This window comes from Oryzias melastigma, linkage group LG22 (genome assembly GCF_002922805.2).
Source record: "Oryzias melastigma strain HK-1 linkage group LG22, ASM292280v2, whole genome shotgun sequence".
Taxonomy (NCBI): domain Eukaryota; kingdom Metazoa; phylum Chordata; class Actinopteri; order Beloniformes; family Adrianichthyidae; genus Oryzias; species Oryzias melastigma.
Window position 1 is genome coordinate 17,742,113 of NC_050533.1, and position 19,129 is coordinate 17,761,241.

The window sequence follows — 19,129 nt, forward strand, 5'->3', positions numbered from 1 at the left end:
GTGAGAATGGTTGCATCACAGCTCTGGTGGTTTCGTAGCCCCTGGCCTCTGGGTTTCTCTGACTTTCTGTGGGAACCCTGATTTTGGACGGTAGCCTTGGTTCCCACCACCACTCTGGTTAGAAAATAGACTTTTGCTTATGTAGCAGGCACCCAAACGAAGCTGGTCTGAGCCTGATTCTTCTCGCATGGATTGAGTGAGAAGGGGGTCAGTGGCTGCAGAAGGAGCTCTAATGGGTTTCTTATGCAGGTAGCAGCAGAAGAGGATGTTTTTCCATGTGTGCTGGCTCTGAGTTTGTCTCCAAACCTTCATTCACTGATTAAAGATATGAATGTTTCCTTAGAAAATCAAAGTTCTCTATTAAACAATTATTTTAGTGCTTTTTTTCCTCCATAAAAAGCCATTTTGCTTGTCAACAACTTTTTTAAACTGATTACAATTAAATCCAGACAGGCTGCCAAACTGTTTTCCTTTTTCCTGGAGAGTTACAGTTTCCGGTAGATGAAAAAAGAAAAAAATGAAAAGGCAGCTGTTTGTGTACATCCATGACAAAGACGGAGCGCTCCTCTGCTCCCCACATGTGGAGAAGAGAGTCAGGGTCTCACAAAGACAGCTGGAAAATTCCCCTGAGCGCGGCCTAATTGAAATCTTACTGTTCCGTGTTTGCGTTTCCTGGGTGGTGGGACGATGCACAGAGACCGTCCTGCAGCGTGAGGAGGCGGAGCTTGCTCCGGACACACAGGGATGTGAGATATGTCAGCATGGGAGTGTTTGAGTGTGTGTGTGTGTGCAGAGTTAATTAAATACATCAAGGCTGAGTGTGTGCATCCTGAAGCTTTGTTGTCGTGCCAATGCTGCCCCCATAGAACGCCTGAAACAGACAAATGCGTTTCTAAAGAAAGAACAAAGAGAAGATTGAATGAGAAGAAAAGAAAAAGAGACAAAAGCATGAATACAAAGGAATATAAACAGGAAGAAGCAAAAGAAAAATTCATGCAAAACAATGTATTCTGAAGAGAAAGGCCTTTCAGGACATATCAACAGACAGGATTAGTTTAAGAGAGGAATTGTGGGTATCGGTTTCAGGTTAACCACATCTGAAATTGGACCACCCCACAAGGTAGAATCTCAAGTGTTTAATCCAGCGGCTCCACTTCAAATGAGCCAAACAGATGCCATAATCACCACATACGTTAACAGCCGCATAGCTGGTAAAAAAACCCAGACGACATTCCAGCCTTCTCCTGTATTGTTTTTAACAAGGGACAACTTGCCGACGCGCGCCAGCACGGATGCTGCCAAGGCGGTGTTGGATTCCTGAGCCGGGCTTTATATACGTTTTGGGTACCTCTGTGTTGACAGCTGAGGCGTTTCCAGGCCTCACAGAGGTGTGGGTGATTGCCAACAAGAGTCCCACTAAAGGCAGCGAGGAGGGTCATTATTGGGGGTTATTGGGTACAAGCCACCAGTACACCCCCCTACAGTTATGAGATGGAGGCAGCAGCATGAAGACGACAGACGTTTCTGGATGTTGGCGTGGAAAGAGCTCCACTGATTATTGATGGAGTTTTCTTCTCTTTTTAATGGGTATCTGGGTTGAAACAGAACTGACTCACACTCGGTGCCTTCATATTTAACTGAACTCTTGACACCTCCTGGAGTTATGAAACTGTAAAGCCAGACTTTTCAGCATAGAGTTACAAAAGTGGAGAAATACTAAAGTGAGAAATTGTTTTCAAAATGAAGTTAATCTGTATTTTATAGGAAGCAAATGTTTTATTTAAATCTGAACCGAGTGTGAAAAGAACAGGTAGGACCTTTTTCAGCTTCAAGAAAAATAATGTCCTGTCACAATTCATTAAAATGAAAAATGTACATTTCCTTAAAAAAATCGGAGTCTTTGGGAGATTTAGAGATTTTTCCAGGCATTAAAGTAATGACTTATATCTAAAAAGACCTTCTATGAAAAGAAATATCCTTAAAGCCAGTTTTTCTTAAAGAAAAAATAAACTTTTCATTCAAGTTTTAGCTTTAGAATCATAAATAATGTTAGGAAACCAATTTTTCTTGTTAAATTTTGTCTCCACGCTTTTTTTCCCCTTAGTTTTTGCAATTTTTTATGCTTTTAACTGATTTCTAAAAAGACCTTCTATGCAAAGAAATATCCTTAAAAGACAGTTTTTATTACAGAAAAAATAAACTTTTCCCTTAAGTTTTAGCTTTAGAATAATAAATTATGTTAGAAAACCTATTTTTCTTATTTATTTTGTCTCCATCCTTTATTTTTCTTTTGCAACTTTTCATATTTTTAGGTTTATGGGGGAAAAAAAAGAAAAACAGACCATATTGAAACACGTTTCTTTTAATTAAAATGATTAAAAACTACATTATTGGCAAACTTTACAAGCACTCAGTAAGGAAGCAATAATGGTATCACATACATGGATGAAATTCTTTTTAAATTAACATATCAGTTTCAGATGAACATGCTTTGAGCACAGGTAGAACTGACAAAGGCAAAGATGTCAGAATTTGGAATACAAACATCATGAAAGGGTTTTTCAAAATAAAACAATAAAAAAAATAATGCATCATCATGGAGTTTAATGAAAAATGCGGTCGACCTCTACATTGTTTGGCATTTTGCAGAAACAGGACAACTGATTTGCCAAAGAACAAACAATAAAAAGAAAAAAATAGGTATTTTAAAGATGTATGATTTTTGACAAATAACCACACAAACATCAATACACAAAGAACTTTTAGCTGCATAAATTCAGGCTGTCAAAGGTTGTCTTTCATGTACAAGGAGGAAAAATAAATCAAAGGACTGTGGGAATGAAACAGTGATCTCCAAATACAAAGATGGTTTGCAAAAATACCTCTTTTTTTACCTGAGCTGTGAGCTTCTTTGGGTTGTTTCTCACTTTGAAATAAAACCTTGCTCTTGTTGCAATCAACCATCCATCTTTCAAAGTCACCAATTCGAATCATTTTTCTTCTTGTGAAAGGAAAAAAAGACACTGGATACCTGATTTCTCAGCGAGGCTCGTGTGTCAACTTTATCAGTAAATTAAAGCAACGAGGACCGAGCCACCGAGGCTTCAGAGTCTGACTCCTCAGAACTGAAATTTGTGCACAACAACAACAACAAGTTTCCTTTCTCTTCTATTTTGTCTTTAAAAAAATTTCCCCCAGCAATAGTAAGAAGATACCCCTCTGACTCCACCCCTCCCACCTGCCCCTTCATCACTCTGTGACACTGGATCGTATTTGTAACTGCAGGGGGAATGTGCACACACCTGTGGAGCAAAACTGCAAAAGGAGCACAAATGATATGCAGTAAAGAAAAAAAATAGTGCAACAATTTCAGCAAATGGCTTTTTTTTTTCTTTCTTTGGGACGGTAAGGCAATTTGGAAATGATAATATAATAATCTATTTGGGGCTTTGGAATAAAAAAGGTTTTAGTGCATCAAAGCTACATTGGAAGGCAAACATAATAACAATAAAGGTTCTGTTGTTCATAATTTAGTAGCAATATATTACACAAATTCCAAATTTATAATTAACAGCAAAACATGGCATAGATATACTGTATATATATTTATGTAGAAAAAGGAAAAGTAGAGAGAAATGCTTAAGGAACTGGGGTATATGCAGACAATTCCTCAAATTTTTGGCTCAAATAAATATTAAAGGTAAACTGGGTTGTGCAGTAAAAAAAATAATAATTGGGGATTCTTCTTTAGAAAAAGGTTTTAATTTTAAGGAACTGGTTTTTACATTCCTTAAAAATATCCATCCAGCAGAGAAGAATGAACTCAATCACCAAGCCGGTCCTGAAAGTTGCAAAGCTTCTCTCGATAATGCAGAAAGTGTGTTTAGACTGCATACAGTGAAAGCTTAGATAATAAATTAGACAAGAGCTCCCAAACAGGCCGGGTCGCAACCTTTTCACGACTAACTTCACAATATTCCAAATTTTTACAGAAATGAAAGCTTAAAAAGGACCATTTGCTACAGCAGTGCAGCCAAGCCTGGCGAAGAGTCATGGAGCAAACATCCAGTCTGACTCCTGCACCTGCCAAGTGAGCTGAATCAGTCTGAACAGTCTTGGATGAGCGCCTGGTTCCGTTTTTTTTTTTTTTTTTTTTTTTTTTTTCCTCTTGTTGTTTGCACTCTGTGAGTTTCTGCAGGGAAGCTAATGCTGAAACGTTGAAATGGCCTCTCACCTTCACCCCTCCGAGCCTCCGTCGGTCTCTGAGCGGGCGCTGCAGAGGTTCACGCAAAAGTTACAAACGACAGTCTTGTTTTCTTGGGTGAAAGCAGAAAGTCTGTAAAGCGGGTGCCAGGTAAATAAAAGGCAAACATGCAATGTTTCTCTTTTTTGGTTTTTCTTTGGGTGTTCAGCTGTGACCATCTTTACTTGTCATTTGTCCCCCCTCCCTCCACACACCTCCCTTTTTAGCTGTCCGTCAGTCAATATGGCCTCCAGACGGACTCATCCAAGCGGCCGGAAGTCGGGGAGTTGCTGTGGCTGCCGTCGGCCTCCACGCCCTCGCTCTGGGTGTTCAGGCCGGGGTTCATCAGGCTGTTGGTCCCCCCGGTGCCCGCGGCCCCTGAGCAGGACAGCAGGCGGGTGGGGGAGCGCTCCCCTCCGGTGTTCCCTGGGGCCACCATGGAGAAGGGATAAGATCCAGAGCCCGTGCCGTAGTACAGGTACGAGTTGGACTGGAGGTTCTGGGACTGGTTGTTTGAGTAAGGTGGTGGCAGGTAGGTGTGGTATCTGGAGGAGGCCGACATGCTGAGGCTGCTGATGCCGCTGCTTGGGGTGTTGGCAGAGTAGGAGAAAGCCCCCGGGTAGTGCATGCGGGGGTCTGAGAAGCGAGGGTCGGTGAGCGGCGACAGAGACGGGAAGGTGGTCCTCTGAGGGAAGAAATCCGTCGTTGCTGTGGAGCAAAGAGACAGGAGAGAGTTAATATTTATCAATGAATAAAATCAGTTGTTGCTTTTACAAAACAGAACCCATTTTTAAAAAATGATTCTAGAAAGTGGCCCACATTTCCAGAACAACAAAGCCCCCCAGTCCTGAGCTCAGATTTCTGGTGAAACGCCACTCTATGAAACTGTTTGCTCAACGTAATGAACTGAGACATTTTTGGGCCTAATAACAGTCATCAAGCTCTGACAGCACATCATCCCACAGCCCCGTGCACAAGACTGCAGTTATGAAAAGCCCCCCCCCCTCTTCATCTCCTTGCAGTAACCCTCCTACTAGCCTCCGAGAGGAGATCAACGCACGCCGCTCGGTCCTTCCATGAAAAGAGGCATTGTCAGTGAAGAGCATAGCTTTGCATAAACACCAGCAGCTTGTTGCTCTGTTGTGCAACGGGTCATAAATCTTAATCGGGCGGCAGGCAGACGGTCGCAAGAAGACAATCAGAGAGGAAAAATGGGAGTGACAGCTCTGGAGCTGTCGGAGGGAACTCTCTGAGTCCAGTCTGGAAGATCTGAGGCTACTCAAATACCACATTCAAAGTCTCAGTATGAACTTGATCAGTTATTATATGGTTGTAATCTTATTACATTTTGTTGCATTTGTTTTGCTTACTTTTCATTACAACTTTCCACAAATGACTCAAAGATCAATTTTGTTGAGTTTTTTATTCAGATATTAATGTAAATAAAATAAAAAGGCCGCTCTCTAAATCAGATTTTCTCAAATCTAAAGTAACAATGTGTATCCACACCTGTATTCTTCTCCTCTCTACCAGTTTCATTTGTCTGCATGTGTCTCAAATGTCCCCGTATGACTTCGAGTGTGAAACGTGTGTTATGATGACAGAAAAAAGCAGCTCGTCTTTGTGTAGCAGCAAGCGCTTGCATGCCACAGCCCTGAGGGAGAATGCCAAACGTGCGTGCCACTGTTTGAAATCTCTCCCTACAGGAGAGTCCACTTTCATTTAAAAAACAAAAACTTTTTTGCGACTTTTTTCGAGTTCCTTTTTCAGCAACACTTTTCTGCAGCAGCTTTGGGGGTTGAGGGAGTTTGGTGCTGGGGGTGGGCTGTTGCTTTTTCCAGAGTCGACCAAGAACTCCATATCTGATTTCACGCAAGGAAAAATCCAACCCTGTTGATTCAAGTCAATTTGAGTCAGTCTACTCTTTCCTTGCAGACTCCCAAAAGCGTTTTCCTCTCTTGGTGTGTGTGCGTCCCTTCATCTCTTTCGCTCTGTGCTAAATTTAGGCGTCAGCCGGGAGGGGACGTGGTGGTGGCTCCTGTTGCTCCGGCCCACCCCGCTCATGATCTCCTCTGGATTGGAGTTGCTGGAAATGTGCAGCGGGGATGGACTCCTGCGCTCCGTCAGGGGAAATTGGACTGGACACTTATCACAACACCTTAATGGGCTTGTTCAGTCTCAGGCTCTTGGATGGGAGCCAGGGGGTGTCTGCTACCAACTCCAACCCCTCCACAGTACAGTAGCTCCCTCTGCAGGAGAGGGCCAAACAAACCCCGCTGTAATTGAGCAGCCGTCTGCTTTTCCTCTCTCCTAACTTTGTTGCATACTTTACTGCATCTCCACCCACTCTAAGTGCAGGCTCTGCCGTCGTGGCTGCGGTAAGAGCGGTGCAGCTCTGGCCAAGAGGGTCTTCTTTACTGAGCAGAGCCGTAATTGCCTGCAACCTTAGCGGCACAAAGCCACACATGATCTCCATTAGGCTCATCTGAAATGTGTTGACTAAATTGCAGGGACAGGAGGATAGATGGACCCCAGAGGGCGAGCTGGCACAGCCTCCTGTCTGTGATGTTGGAGCGGGTAGCAGGGAATCAAGAGATTTTATTAAGAACATTGTGTTCCAGCACTCCGTCTTTCTTCCTCCAGTTCTGAAAGCGTAACGCCATGCACTTCTTTAATCCTGGATCCCCCGAGGGTGGAGTGTTCCTCCTTCCCACTTAGTCCTACAGAAATCCACTAGTCCACACTCAAGCGTGCAACCCAGATATGGCAGGAGGTTTGTCTCATTTGCTTATGGGAGAAACAGATTTTGGTTGTTAACACGGGGGGCAAGGTTTGAGGCCGTCATGTCTTTGTGTGTAGTTGTGCGTGCACGTACGCATGTGTGTCCCGAATGCGGTGGCTGGCAATGGGAAGATGCAAATCTAGGCGCTCACCTGTGAAATGTTTACTCAGGCTTGATGCAAACTGTGACGGCCAGAACCGAGGGAATGGTGTCTCAGGCAAATATATGGAGGGAAGGGAGAGGAGTCTGAGAAAACTCCGGCTTGAGGTAGATCTATGCGCTGCATGGGCGGCAAGGTTGTTTTCTGATCATATCGGCCTGAAAGAGGCTTTGTTGCTCTGCAGGATTGAAAGTAATTTGACTTTCTCTTTCCGGGAGGTGGGAGGGGTTTTACTGACTGGTTTGGATAGTTGGATGCCATGGTGATGAGCAGTTGCTGTCGATGACAGCAAGGCAACAAAACACCACCGCCGCCGCCGCCGCCGCGTATGGCAAAGAATAGGAGACTCAAATAAACACAAATGATTTCCAGGTGTTTATTTAAGCGCCGAGCCTTTCCAGCTAGAGCATCGTGTTGAATGCAAATGATAATCACCTCCGTCCTGTGAAACCATAGTCCTGAAGCCTCGTTCACGTTAGCGCTCCATCAAGGTTTTTGCATGTTCTCAACTTGTCACATGCAGTGCAAGCAGGGCCAAAGGGAATTTGTGATCGCCGAAAAAAAAAAAAAACAGGATATTTTCCTAAAGCATCAACAAGCAAAGGTGACAGTGATTATTTGTTAAGGAAATTTGTTTTTGGTGATGGATGCGACACTCCTTTGAGCAGCTGCAGATCTGATTTCGCTTTTTAGAATCTTTAGATGCAATCATGGCATCACCAGTTGCAGCAGGAGGTTCCACTTTCTCTTTGTTTAAGCGGTTGGATCTTTACAGTCCTCTGATAGTTTTTCTTTTTTTACCTTTTGTGTCATTATCACACTAAGAGAGGCTGACTCAGCTTAGGGGTGTGGCTTCTGGGATGGATGGGAGCTAAAGAGACTCAACAGTAATCCAAGAAAAGGGAAAACAAACCAGGAAATAGCCAGGATGATTGGAATTAAGTATTTTTTGGTGACTAAACTCTACTTTAATCGCCCCCCCCTCATTGTTTTGGTGCAGTCAGACTTCACAACATGATCATGAACAAACACTAGCTTGAGATTTTTAGACTGCTCTCACCTGTCCATGGTCGCAGGTCGTCCTCCACCTTACACTGCTTCAGAGTGGGGGTGTCCATCTGCTCCTGCCACAGCGCTGGAGAAACACGAAAAAACGAAGATAGGATCAACATTAGGATTTCATAGCACAGTGAAACGTGTGGGCTTAAAGGTGTGTCAGGAAATAATGAAACGCAGTCCAAATGACCTCCTCATGGCAGACTGGTCAAAATTGTCTTGACATCTGGACGCTTGCAGATGTGAGTTCCTGTCACAGGCTGGCCTCTGCTGACTGAGCAGCGAAGACTGAGAAGAGGAGGGGTGGTTTTCTCACCACGGTGAGACCAGGCTTGGAAAAACAAGCCTGATGGGAGCATACAAGGTATTTTTGGGTTTTTCAGAGGAGGCGAGACCTGTGAGGCCGTCCGGCCAAGCTGTCAGGAGGGTCACGGACCTGCTGGCCCAACGCGTGGGACCCGGATTCACACCCCATGGTCACACCGCAGCACCTCGGCACAAACAGTTGGCTGTTTGCTCAAAGTCTGAGACGTGCATTTGCTACAGGACAGCCTCAGTGGGCAAAAATCCTCTTAACGAAGCAAATGTTTCTGTTAGAGATGTTGCAGCGATCAGGATGCAGACCTATTGGCTATTCAACTAAAGCCTCACAGGGCCGAGCATATGCGAGATGTGTGCTTCCCCTCCACTTCCTTCGCAAAAACCCAAATCAGCACTCAGTCACTGAGAGGTCTCGCTCTGCGCCTCACAATGGCAAATTCTTACACATAAATGGCCTTATTCAGGAAAGCTTGCAAGCAGCTGGTGCGATTCGCTCAAGAAAATAAACACTTCATTCAAATATTTTGATTGGCCGGCAGACAACGTCAATACCAGAGGCACAGATTACCCCTGTTAATAAGAGGACCGGCCCTCTGCGTGGGCGGGGCTGATGATCGGACGGGGCGGGGGCTGGAGATGAGAAGAAGTGTTGACTACTGACAAGCACGTTTGGGGCGGGTCCAGAGGGGGAACAAACCCACTCCAGCCTGCCAGAGCAGATGAAAGGGATGGCAGAAAGGTTGCTTGAGCCAAAACGGTGTCCATCCTTGTGACTCCGGATCTAGCAGCGCCTATGAGACATGTGTTGCGCCCGCTCTAATGAAGCGTGTCATTGAGAAACAGTGAATGCCGGTCCTTGTGCTGGCTTCCTGTTTCGCTGAGGCCTTAGGCGCCGCAACAGGGAGAGAATGTGAGAGCAAGCGGGGCTGAAAAGGAGATGCCAGGGAGGAAAAGAGGGAGAAAGGGAGCGTGTTAGAGAGGGGAGGAACATGGCCTTGGCTCAGCTATGTGGGACATTTGATACGTCTTTTGAGTCCTCACATATAACCCGAGCAAAAACAAACACGCCGCCTGAAAAATCCTATGCTCTCTTTGAGAAGAGCTTGTCTGCCCACCCTCTTCCTCCCCCCCAGACTCAATAGAGACTGTTCATGGCACACGTGTAGTTTCTGTAATTGCTGAAATGTAAAACTCGGCCCGAATCTGATGTGAAATTATAACTTACACAAACAGTCGAGTCGAGAGAGAGGGGAAAAAAACAGATATCTTGCTCTCACTTCTCGTTTTCTTTGCAGCCTGAAAAAAAAATCTTTCTTTATTTTTGCTTCCAGAACAGAAACGACTTTGGCTTAAATTATTCTCTTTCAGGGTCACAAAAAGAGAATAACCACAAGTGAAGCTTTCAGGCACCTTAACAAATAAACTCTGTGGCAGAAATGGACATATTATGTAAATAGAGGTGAGCAGAAGGAGAACAGAGTGGAGACGACTGGTCCAGATTCCTGCTTCTTTCAGTCATGCTGGCCTCAGAGCTTCCTGCTTGGGTTTGGAACCAAACGCCATGAAACCCAACTACCTGCTAGTCGTTTTTTGACTGGCCGATCGTGTCGCTTTACGTGCGCCACCTTGAAACCTGGGAGGCCGTCCGGCTTGTTTATGTGGAGCAAACAGTGTGGTCAGTGCGGATAAGGCAGGAGGGGCTGCATTAGGACTAGCTAAGTTGACTCCAGAGGCCACGACAAACCGGGGCCCGACTGCCAAGTCACAGCCGCTGCCGCGCAGAGGTGTGCCAGTTCTGCAAAGACCAAACCAAAGGTGCCAATATTTGTGGAAGTGTTGAAAATAGAAAGAAAAAAAAGTTTGCTTTTCTTTTTACCTGCAGTCGTTATGACATGCAGCCCACACGCAAACACACCCCCATCAAAGCGCTGATGATGGAGCATTATGCCAGTATCTGATATTCATCTTCAGAGTGGGGGGGCACACAGGTGTTGGAACAAATGACATGTTAAATGATACCTCCTCAAAAGTGCCAGTCCTTTCTTTCTGGATGATTAAACCGGTGCTGCGTTTCTTCTTCTACCTACTTGGCTGTAAAAACACATTTAAGTTGAAAGAGTGTCCTCCGCGCCGGCGGACTCTCAGAGGCCGTGCCAGCAGCTTGTTAAGTTTTGTTTGGACGGATCAGACTTCAGCTCAAATCTGTTTTCCACTCCTCACTTTGATGTAAATCAAATTTTCAACCAGGCTTTTGCTTGCTTTGAGACTGCAAATACCTGTGTATACGTTTGAAAGTGCCGTCAAAGCTCCACGCTGGATGATAAACTACATTCCGTATCAAAGGAAGAGGGGGAAAAAAATAAAAAAAGGTGCCACCCACAGATACGGCAAGTAATACAGTGCACATCTCTCACTTGAGGTTTTGAAAACCAGAATAACAATTTAGTACCTGATTGTCTGAGTGTCAGATTTGCTTGACTGCACTAGTTGAACCGCACACACACTCCCTCCACCCGGGCAGAGAATCACTCCACATGTCTAGCAGGCTTACCTGTGGCCACCGAAGAACAAAAACAAGCAGCGAAGGTGGCGTCTGCCAAAAATTCCTGTCACTGCATGCACTGCAATGAGCTCTTAATTACCCTGTCTGTCTGCTGCGCTAACGGGGAATATGCAACACTGGCAAAGAACTTTGTGTGTTTATCATTTCCAATGTTGCAAAAGTGCGTGTTTGATTTAAAAATCCGGCAAATGTTTGAGGACGTGTCATGTCGACAGCCGGGCTGAGACAGTATTTCACGGCTGAGAGGGGAAAAACAAAAGCGAGGAGGCTGTGAGAGGAGGTGACACCGCGTTTTCTTTCTTCGCTGCTCTCTGGGGGAAAACGCCAGGTTCCGGGGCCCGGACTGTGGTAAACATCTTTTGTCACAGCGATATGGGAATCCGTTTAATTACACTGCGTTGATGGGCGAGGTATCTCCCGGCAAGGCTCTAACAAACAGGGGCTGGGATTTGAAGTATCTGCGAACTACGACGGTGTCTGGCAGGAGAATGTAAAACGGAGAAGTGCGTGCTGTTGACATGTAAACATCTCAGTTTAGACTCTGAATTAGATTTATTGCAGCAAGTCTACTTTTGCTTCACTTTTAGCGCTGTAGTCTTGTTGTCTGCCAACGAGACTAAGTAGGAGGGAGGAGGCCCCCGCTGGGCTGTTGTTTAATTATTTTACCACTCTTGCCCTGCGGTGTGCCGTCATGATGGTAATACCACAGATTAAGGTGTGTGGTTTTTTTTTTTTCATTTTTTTTCTCCAGCCTTCCCCTCCTTCGAGCACACGTCCCTCATAGACAGCCTGCAGTCAGTAGCGGTGTAATGTGAAGCTCACGGCCCTGAACGTCTCTGACACTTCCAGCTGATGTTAACATGCTACGTCGGCTCTCTGTTTATGGCGTGTGTTGCAAGGTCTTTGAAGTCTAATTCCCATCTTAATCCAGCAGCGGAGCTCCTCGTCTGCTGTCTGGACCGTGTCTGCCCACGAAGCGGAGGCATACTTTTCACTGGCTCCACTCCAAACTTCGAGAGAATCGTCATCACAGTGGGGATATTGTGTCGTATCACTGTTTACCTTTACCATTTCCAAAATGGCTGACGTGTTTTTTAAGCTTGGTACAGTCTGTGCGGAGATGAAATCAATATCAACAGAAAGTGAGGACGCGGAGGACTGAAAGACCCCGTGTTCCCTGAAGTCAGCTGCAGACGGCCTCACACCGGTGACTCAGCGCTGGCTAAGCTAAGAACAAGGCCAAATGCTGTCCGGCTGTGATGCGCTCCGATAGAGTCACACCCACGCACGACTCAGCACTCCCCAAACAAGGCCTCCTGTGTACGGCAACACTGATAGAAAGGTAATGAGCTCCATTAGCCGTCCAGAGGAGCGGCGCGTGAGTGGGAGTGTGGGTCAGAGTGTCCGCCCTGTGTGCTTCAAGATATCCTCCAGAAGAGGCCGCGGCGAACACTCATCACCCACGCAGCTGTCCACAGAGCAGATTCACATCGTCTCCCGTCATTCGCCCTCCCACGCACATTCGACCAGTCTGAGAGTGACGTGATTGCCAAGGTAGCGGACGCCTGCTACATTCCTGAGGCTGTAATGCGCGGCCAGCTTCAGCGCCCGGGCCAACACGGCCTGGCAGAGCTCTCCACGCCACCTGGCCTGCTCACTGTGGGGCCCAGACCCACCAAAGTAGGCAGAAGTGTCCCAAGCCCCCACTTAGGGGTGAGCTCCAGTGTTTATGTTCTTAATTTTTTTATTGTTAACACGATAATTCCAGTAGATTCTCTTCACAATCTACTGGAATTATCATGTTAATGGTTGAAAAGTTACAGCATGTTCGCCTCAGCTGTTAAGGCCCCCAAAAATAGGAGAGTTACAACTTTTCTCCTCACCTTGTGTGGTGCTGAGGTGGGTTTGGTGAATGGGCCGCGGGTTATTGTTCACAGGGCCTATCCTCATCGTTCGCTGGTAGCGCTCGATCTCTGAGAGCCGGTCAGAAAACTGCATCTTCTGGGGGTCTTCTATCTTCACTCTGTGCCCTGAAAGAGCAGAAGATGCCACCTTTGTTAAAAAAAAATCCAACAGAAGCCAAAAAGAGACATGTTGCTGAATTGGACTTAAGTAGATTGACAAGGCGATCAACATTTCACCAAACACACACACATCAGATAAACATGTTAAGATACCGCCACTTTCTCTATGTTTTTCTGCTTCCGAGCAGAAAAATATTATTAGAATGTCAGCAGACCTTGAAATACATTGGCTAGACACTAAATGTTGCCCAAGCTGCACCTGCTGCCACGTCACCCACAGATAACAACAGTGTTAGCGCTTGAAAATAATTGCTTCAGGAATGTTGTTTTCCCCGAGTCTAATAAAGAGTGAGTTATGGCTTTCTTGGTCATCTGAACGAAGTGATGAAGTTAAGAGATCCTTATCTTAAAGCTTCGCTAAAATAAACAAGAAACGGTGACTGAATCTGCCCTAATTTCACTCCCACACACTCAGATTCAGGCGGACTGACACAGCACTTAGTCAGGAGGAAACACCCAGACGAAGCTACCAGACCTTATAGTCATCAGTCTTAAACATAACAGAGAAAACACAACTTTTTTTTAAAGCAGGGGTCTGAAAACTGAGGCTCCGGAGCCTCTTTTACCCCTCCACAGTGGCTCTCTGGCTAAAGAAAAATACAATAATCGTAATTTTTAAAAGTAAAGGTTACCAACTTAACATTGATTTAATTAATTTTGATTAGGTTTATACGTTTATGACTGAGATGAACCTAGAAACTGTAATGATTTTCATTAGACCCCTGCGCTTCCTCCAGAATACACAGATTACAAATACTAGGCAAAACTTTGGTAAAAAGTCTGATCTGTTCTGATTGCTGAGTTTAGTTTATGACTTTAAAGTACATTTTGTCTTATGCTGCATAACAGTGGTTCAAAGCTATTCAGAAGGGAGTGGATACAATATATAGATTTGTGTATTTTTTAGATACTTTTTCAGTTCAGTCATTAGCCAATCATGTTTCATGTTTTTGCTCCAGTTAACAACAGTAGTAAGTAGGAAATAGGATGACAGCTCACCAAAGTAAACCTAAAGTATAACAAGAGAAAATTCTTTATGCCTCTTGGTGTTTAGGAATACATTTGCTTCACTTGAATGTTCCTGTTTGGGACAGGAAGTCTTTTATTTTGAAAGAAAGTCATATATGAGCCTCTGTCAACGGTAAAAAAAACGACCTTTTATTTCAATATGTATGTATTTATTCACGCCCAAAGTAAATATAATTCATATTTATTATTTAAAAAATTACAATGTAAGTAGTAGTGCCAAATTAGCCTAAAAAAACTAAAATAATAATAATAAAAAAATTTAGGCTAGCCAAAACAGCTAGCATGAAGCTGAAAAATTAGCTAAATTTCAAAATAACCTAAAAACTAAAAAAAAATTAAATTAGCCAAAACAGCTAACGTGTAAATATGTGCCTACTGCCAAAATAGCCTAAAGAAAACTTTTTTAAAAAGCCTAAATTAGCCAAAACAGCTAGCATGTAGCTGAAATATTAGACAAACTCCAAAAAAAGCCAAAAAAATCTTAGTAAATGCCAAAATAGTCCAAACAGATAGCAGAAGCCCATTTAAAAAACTTTTAAACAGTAACTTTTTAACATAACTATGAATAATAAAAAGGCAGGAATATTATTTCAGAATAAATCCACTTAAACCTTAAAGAACTTTAAATATTTTACTCTCTATAAAAATATATTTGGTCAAAATTATACAAGTTAGAAATAAGTGCAACATAATATCAGCCCATTCATAAAAATAAAATAAAATGATCTAGAGAGCCGGATAGAATACCTGGGGGCGGGATCCGGCCCCCGGGCCTTGACTTTGACACATGTAAAGAGTGATTATGTTTCTGCTGAATTCAGAAAACACACTCTTATCAGTTCTGAAATAAAAAGTAAAGATCTGAAAGTGTGTGCTGTACACACACATGTTTTTGTACAGGCTTTACATGCGAACACACCTTAAATGTCCGGATGCCTCTAATGGGAGGAAGAGATTTTAATGTAACTATCGATGCACCAAAACTGTGTGTGATCCGGCATGTATACATTCTGTGGTTTTCTCCCTGGCATCTCTACAGAGTGGCCTAATGTGAAGTAATGGCTGGATTTGAATATTTTATCACTATATAAAGGGGGCAAGGCAGATGGACCAATATGGAATTTGCCCGTCCTTTCTTCCCACTGACCCATGGGCAATATATCATCTGTCTGAGGTTGACCCATGGGTAAAGTTTCCTCTCGTTTACCGCTCTGTCCATTTGTTTGTGCCCGCCACCTCCCTTCCATCTTGAGCTGTATAGAAATATTTGACCCCCCCCAACCACCACCACCCCACCCCACCACCACCCAACACACTTTATGGGAGTGCTGCTGTCCATTCAACTTTAGGAAACCCAAGCAGCAGCAGCAGCTTTGGATGTTTTTCTGGTTGTGTGTGTCCCCCTCGTCTGTGCTCTGTGATATCTCTTTTACTCAGTCTGTCTTCGGTTTAACCGCGATGGAAGGAACGGAGCCCTCCGTCCATCTCTCACACAGCGCCTGGACCCGGCTCCAACACTGTAGCTACTGTCTGTCCCCCCAGCCGGAGCCGGGCCGGCCGCAGGCAACAACCCTCCAAATATAGCCCCCCTATATGCGTCCTTGTGTAGTTATTAAGAGATTTACACCACCTCAAACGGCTGAGGTCAGGGAAACGATACATCCCACTGCCTTCTGGTCGGAAAAGAATACAAAAAAGAAAAGATCATTGGTCCGTTTTTTCTGCGGCTACTGGTGGTCTTGGATGAATTGGCTCTTAACGGATGAAAGTGATCATTCAGCTGCCCACAAGCGCTGACACAGTCGGTGGAGATCCTGTGGCTCGGGTCCAGCTGGCAGGGACATGCATGTAGCGACACACTGTTCGCAGCTTCCAGTAGGGGGTTTTGAGGGCGGATTTTTTTGGAGGGGAGAGGCTCATTAGAAAAGGGCCTGGCGCCTATTAACCTAAGGCCCACAGTTGCTGTTAACACCACTAATCAGCTGAGCCAGCCCAAAGCGTTTCCTCTGGTTTTATCCTCCAATATCAAACAGATTTCCTCCTAAACATTAACTTTTTTTGTCAAACAGCAGTAAGCATCTAAATTATGAGGATTTACAGCTTGTATCCTTCACTTAAGCCTTGTGTTAATACACACACTCATTGGCCAGTTGACCCTGGCTGCAGGCGCGGCGTGTCGGGTCCGACCGCCAACGTTTGACATTGACTTTGCAGGGCTGAGGGCCAGAGGGGTGCTGGTGCTCCACACGGCCCCATTTTAGAGGGGTTTCTGTGGTCAGATGAATATTTAATGTGTCAGGGTGCACTTAGGAGAGAATGCCCTTGTTTTTCTCTCTATGATATCATAACCACAAAATAGAGCTGGGAGCCAATGCACACATGAGGCCTAAACAGCAGCACTCAATGTGCATCCAGAGCTGAAAATGGATGCTAAAGGTTGGAGATTTACTAGCCTCCTCTCGGCGTGGCGGTCGCATCATATGAAAGCATTATGGAAGTCTGCGAAGAACTAATAACAAGCTTGATATAAAAAGTTGGGTATTAACGATGTACTCAAAGGCTGCGTTCTGCAGAAATGGGTGTGCCGTTCCCAGCCTGGCTTTGTTTCTGGCGTGTGCGTCTTTATTTCCTGACTGCTCAAAGCATAACTCGACGTGCTCGCTCTTTTACCCCCTCACGCTGGAGGTGTAGCCGAGGTGTAAAGGGGTTTCTCATGAACTTCAACACAGTTCTTGAACAGAAACCCCCCTCCATCAGACCTGCTCAACACAGACAAGCCTTCGCTCATTGGATGATCACCCAATACTGTTTCCTTCCTTTTCCCTGCTCTGTTTTTTTTTTCTCAACTTCTTCTCTCCTGTTCGCTGCTGAAATAAAGAAACATATGTTCCCATCCAGGGGGAGACACATTAAACACAAGCTCTTTTTAGGAAAGGGCCTCATGCTTTTTCAGGGGCAAAGTGAAACTCTATCTGAGCAGCAAAGGGCTGTACGTGCTTTGGCCCTGAACCAAGTCTGCACCCAATATATTTGAAGTGTAAATATTTGTATTCAACATATAAATGGACTTGATAGACTGCTGATAACAGACTACAATCAATGTGGATTGTATGTGTCATAGTTAGTGCAGAAAACTATGTCTGGACTGTATGTGTGCAACTCACAGAAAGGTCTGTGCAGGAGGTATTTTGGAGGTTTCTTTTCCGTCATCGACGCATCTTTAATCTAAAATGCGTGAGAGTAGAAGAAAGCCCTTCTTGATGTGTGCTGAAAGCTTCAAAACACATCCTTATCTGGCTTCTGAAACCCGGCAGCGCGATGTGGAGCGGCAGTTGAACAGATGCAGCGGGGAGGCCTGCTCGCCTGACAGCAAACTTCCGTTTGCCCTCAACAGACACCGAGGACGTTTCAACATCTGTTGAGCAAAGTCTTATACACCTGTCTTCCTCTTCCTCCTCTAGCCGAGCCGAACCTCCCGCGTTCTCGTTCCCACAGCACTTCTTTCCGCCACCCGCTGCCAAACTTCCCCTTTCACTCTGCTGCAGGCAGAAGCTCAAACAGCATCTTCGGAGGCGCTGCGTTCGGCTCTCCAAGGCCACCAATCACACCATTGGGTATTTACGGTGGGGCAAATCAGAGTTCTTGTTTTGAGGCTGACCCTGAGGGATGTGGGTTTTACCCTTGGCTGGAGATTGTGGCTGTCTCGTCTGAGCCTAAACGAGTCGATGCTAGCCGCATGCAGACATTGCACTTTTTTTATCCATTTGCATAACATGCTTGTAACACTTTCAGTTTGAATGCATTAGGGTTTACCAATCACGAACACCCTGTTTGAGTCTTGAGGGACGGTGAGTCTATCTGAATTTGGGGGGCAACAGTATTTAGGCTTTCTAGACGCTTTTATCTATCATTCACCCTCTTTGGCCTCAGCTGGGGGGTCGTCTGGTCCCTCCAGCAGATGCATCAGCCTCTCTCTGGGGACATCAGCAGTGTGAAAAATCCCCCTCGCAAGGCCTGAAAACAAGCCGTTCACAGCGGAAGTTGCTACATGAGACTGTTTGAGCAAAGAGCGCAGCCTTCCTTCTCTGATAAGGGACAAGGCACTTTGCAAATTTCCGCGTGTTTTTGTGTGCGGGACAGAAGCACACAAGGACAGCCCTGCGAGCGAGGCAAGTCGAGGCAAAGCAGAAGAGGGGGTACCGAAAGACAGCACCCGGATTCTCTACTATAAAGGTCCACGAGCGTGTTGAAACCAATCGGCCCTCTTTTGTGTGGCTGCTCTCGATGCGAGCAACTGTCTTTTACAGAGGGAGGGGTGTTTTGGGGGCTGATAAAAGAGGGGCTGTTTTTCAGGCTGCAAACTTTTGCCGATTTCCCAGCACTCAGGCTTTGGCCTTGTTGGTGATTGAGCGTGTTACTCCAGCAGTGAAGGAGGTTTGTGCGTCTCAGCAGTGAGGTGATGTTTGTGTGTGCTTGTAGAGCTGTGAAAAAGAACATCAATGCAATACCAGCAGATGTGTCAAACGTCTTCACACCTCCATGCACGCAAGCGGACGCATTAAAGTGCAACAATTGAGCTTCTTGACCTGAAACACAACAGTTCAACAGAATAAAAATTCCAGGTGATTCGAATGTGTGAAGTTTCCGTTGTGCGAGAAAACACTTTTTACATGAACTTCTCAAAGGTACGAGGACGGATCTGAACGAGGACTGATATCCTCTTGTGATAAATCCTCCGTGTTTACTTGGAGGATTACAACCTTCCCCGCTCCTGGAAGCGAGAAGGACCGACCTTGCTACACCTATTATTTGATTTCTCTTCCTAACCATTGAGGCTAGAAGAAATAAATATCCAAACCGCAGGGTGGTGGTGGTACACGCTGTATTTTCC

The 19,129-nt window shown here is 45.0% G+C and overlaps 1 protein-coding gene across 3 annotated transcripts in view; it reads right to left on the reverse strand.

The window, feature by feature from the left end:
* Positions 1-4,467: 4,467 nt before the first annotated feature.
* The window catches only part of runx3 (RUNX family transcription factor 3), a 42,616-nt gene continuing 27,954 nt past the window's right edge, over positions 4,468-19,129 (reverse strand). For 2 of the 3 annotated variants that reach the window (XM_024277361.2, XM_036209947.1), the window contains 3 exons: positions 13,009-13,155; positions 8,246-8,320; positions 4,468-4,951 (listed from right to left, as the gene is read on the reverse strand). In XM_024277361.2, the coding sequence (XP_024133129.1) occupies positions 4,482-4,951; positions 8,246-8,320; positions 13,009-13,155 (692 nt within the window). In that variant the 3' untranslated portion in view covers positions 4,468-4,481. The remainder of the gene's footprint in view (positions 4,952-8,245; positions 8,321-13,008; positions 13,156-19,129) is intronic. The other variant, XM_024277371.2, reaches the window with a different exon arrangement.